The sequence below is a fragment of the Nicotiana sylvestris genome, chromosome 6, assembly GCF_000393655.2.
Source record: "Nicotiana sylvestris chromosome 6, ASM39365v2, whole genome shotgun sequence".
Lineage (NCBI taxonomy): Eukaryota > Viridiplantae > Streptophyta > Magnoliopsida > Solanales > Solanaceae > Nicotiana > Nicotiana sylvestris.
This window is the reverse complement of record NC_091062.1, coordinates 83617014-83620098: the sequence shown is the minus strand read 5'-3', so window position 1 is coordinate 83620098 and position 3085 is coordinate 83617014. Positions and strand designations below refer to the sequence as shown.

The following is a 3085-nucleotide window of genomic DNA, read 5'->3' as shown; positions in this document are numbered from 1 at the left end:
ATTTAAGACTGCTATCAGAACATATATGGGCCACTATAAGTTCAAGGTTATGCCGTTTGGATTGACCAATGCTCCTGCAACTTTCCAAGCACTGATGAACTAGGTTTTTCAACCATACTTAAGGAGATTTGTCTTAGTTTTTTTATGACATACTCATATATAGTGAATCACTAGAAAGGCATGTTGAACACTTAGCTGTTGTATTTGTTGTTCTGAGAAACCATTCCCTCTTTGCAAAAAAATCCAAGTGTTCATTTGGGCAGGCTCAAGTTGAATATTTAGGCCATGTGATTACTAAGGATGGTGTTTCCACTGATCCAGCCAAGATACAAGCTATGGTTGAATGGTCCAAGCCTAGTTCAGTTAAGTCACTCAGAGGTTTTTTGGGGCTAACAGGTTACTACAAAAAGTATGTTGCTGGTTATGGGGCCATATGAAGGCCACTTACTAATCTTCTCAAGAAGGATTCATTCAAATGGAATGATGAGGATGAACTAGCCTTCTCAGCACCCAAGTCTGCTATGACTTCCACCCCAGTGTTGATATTACCTGATTACTCTAAGGAGTTCACAGTAGAAGCAGATGTTGGCCATAGTGGAATTGGGGTTGTACTAATGCATGAGGATAGGCCAGTGGCCTATTTCAGTAAGGTCTTAACCCCAAGGCATAAGGACAAGTCCATTTATGAGAAAGAGTACATGGCTCTACTAAATGCAGTTGATTAATGGAGACACTATCTGCAATTCAAATACTTTATGATCAGAACTGACCATCATAGCTTAAAGTACCTACTAGAGCAAAAGGTCACCACTGTTGTCTAACAGAAAGGGTTGACAAAATTACTGAGGCTAGACTATAAAATACAATATAAAAGGGGGGATAAGAATAAGGTGGCAGATGCTTTATCTAGATAGAATGAGAATGGTGTCACTAATCTACCTCAGGAGACTGCACAACTAAGGGCAATTAGTACTTCAGTTCCCTCATGGATGCAAGAAATAGCTTCAAGTTATGAAAGTGACCCTCTAGCTATAAATCTAATTGCTCAGCTGACAGTTGACTTGCAAGGTCCCAATCTGTGGCATTATTCATCTGGAGAGCTTAGGAAAAGGGGAAATATTTATGTTGGGAGTAATGGAAATCTAAGACAACAACTGATTGCTACTTTTCATGAGTCACCTATGGGGAGTCACTCTGGACAATTGGGAACAGTCAAAAGACTATTACAATTATTCTATTGGGCTGGGATGAAGCAAATGGTTATTAACTTTGTGGCTAGTTGTGATGTGTGTGTTAGGAGTAAGGATGACAATGTAGCATATCCAGGCCTATTGCAGCCCCTTCCTATTCCTAACCAAGCATGGAGTCACATTAGTATGGATTTCATTGAAGGGTTGCCTAAATTAAGGAACAAGGATGTGATATTATTAGTGGTGGACAGATTGACAAAGTATGCCCATTTCATGGCTCTACCTCACCCTTATACTGCTGCAGCAATAGCTGACTTGTTTTGGAAAAGAGTGCATAGCCTTCATGGCACACCTGAGTCCATTGTTACTGACAGAGACAAGGTCTTTTTAAGTAATTTTTGGCAGGCACTATTCAAGTTGCTAGGCACTAAGTTGCATTATACTACAACATACCATTCTCAAAGTGATGGCCAAACTGAGAGAGTGAACAAATGTTTGGAAAGCTACCTAAGATGCATGACTGCTAGCAAGCCTAATAATTTGAAATAATGGCTAAGTTCTAACAATTGCTTAAAGACAACTTAAGTAAGGCACAGGAAAGGATGAAGTATTACGCTGACAAAAAAAGGACTAAAAGGGAATTCCAAGTTGGTGACATGGTTTACTTAAAGCTCCAGCCATATAGGCAGACTTCTATTGCTCTAAGGAAGAATCTGAAGCTCAGCTCGAAATATAATGGACATTATCAGATACTTGCTCGAATTGGTCAGGTAGCTTACAAATTGGAACTGCCTCCAGATTCTAAGGTACATCCTGTGTTCTATGTATCTGTACTCAAAAAGAAGGTTGGCAACAGGGTAGTCTTGCAAACTGTACTACCTAGCATGGGTGAAGATGGACAATTTTTAGTTAAACCAATTGCAGTCCTACAACGACAGATAGTGAAGAATAATAATGTATTAGTTGTGAAGGTACTAGTGCAATGGTCCAATTTACCACCAGAAGATGCAACATGAGAGGACTATCACGATATCAAGGCTAAATTTCCTGACTTTGATTCTCATCCTTGAGGTCAATGATGGTTTGAAGGTAGAGGGTATGTAATAATCTAAGCTTTAGTAGAAAATGAGTATAGAGTTGTTGTCAACTGGGTTCAATCTCGAGCTGATGCCACTAGTAGGAGTAACTAACTTTCAAAATCAATGGCCGCAATTATATTTCCATTAATGAGCAGCGAGGGACGAGATGAAGAAACGTTAGCGCTTGGTTGTTATTAATCAGACGATAAGAGAGAGAGAGAGAGAAGGCATAACAGATTTCAGGCTCACTTCTCCCACTCTCTTCTTCTTCTTTTTCTTCTTCTTACTCCTTCTCTCCCAGATTCTAACTTCTTCTTCTTCTTTTCCAATTTCTGCAGATCTTCCAACTATGGGTCAAGTTTACATTCAGTTTGATTAGCTTAATTTTCTTCCTTAGATTTGTAATTTGGTTTCAATTTCCATTATTAAAAACCAGAAAATTGTCCCAATTGTTTGCAATTGCTCTTATATTTGGACTTTAGTTCAAATCCCTGTTAGATTTGACATTGTCCTCATATTCCGTCAATATTTTTTTTGCTTACTTACTAAACATCATAAAATATCTACGAAAACCATGAGTATTTGTCACGACCCCAATTTCCCACGTTAGAATGTCGTGATGCCACCTAGTCTCTAAGACTAGGTAAACCTAACATGCAATGAGAAATAGCAGAAATAATAATTTAAACATCAAATTAAATTATTAAACTATCATAACAAATCCCCCAACAGTACAACTAATGAATAACTCCGAAAATCTGGTGGAATTGAGTCATATGCTCTACAAGAGTGTATTGATAGTCTAGAAATACAAGT

The 3085-nt window shown here is 38.3% G+C and overlaps 1 protein-coding gene across 1 annotated transcript; it reads left to right on the top strand.

Moving 5' to 3' along the window:
- The first annotated feature begins 1792 nt into the window (after positions 1-1792).
- Positions 1793-2206, top strand: LOC138870865 (uncharacterized). The gene has a single exon (XM_070148705.1). It carries the CDS (start codon positions 1793-1795, stop codon positions 2204-2206), a length of 414 nt encoding a protein of 137 aa, XP_070004806.1.
- The last annotated feature ends 879 nt before the right edge of the window (positions 2207-3085 follow it).

What these genes read in the sequence shown, in the direction of transcription:
- LOC138870865 (XM_070148705.1), top strand. Translation starts at nt 1,793, where the DNA reads ATGAAGTATTACGCTGACAAAAAAAGGACTAAAAGGGAATTCCAAGTT.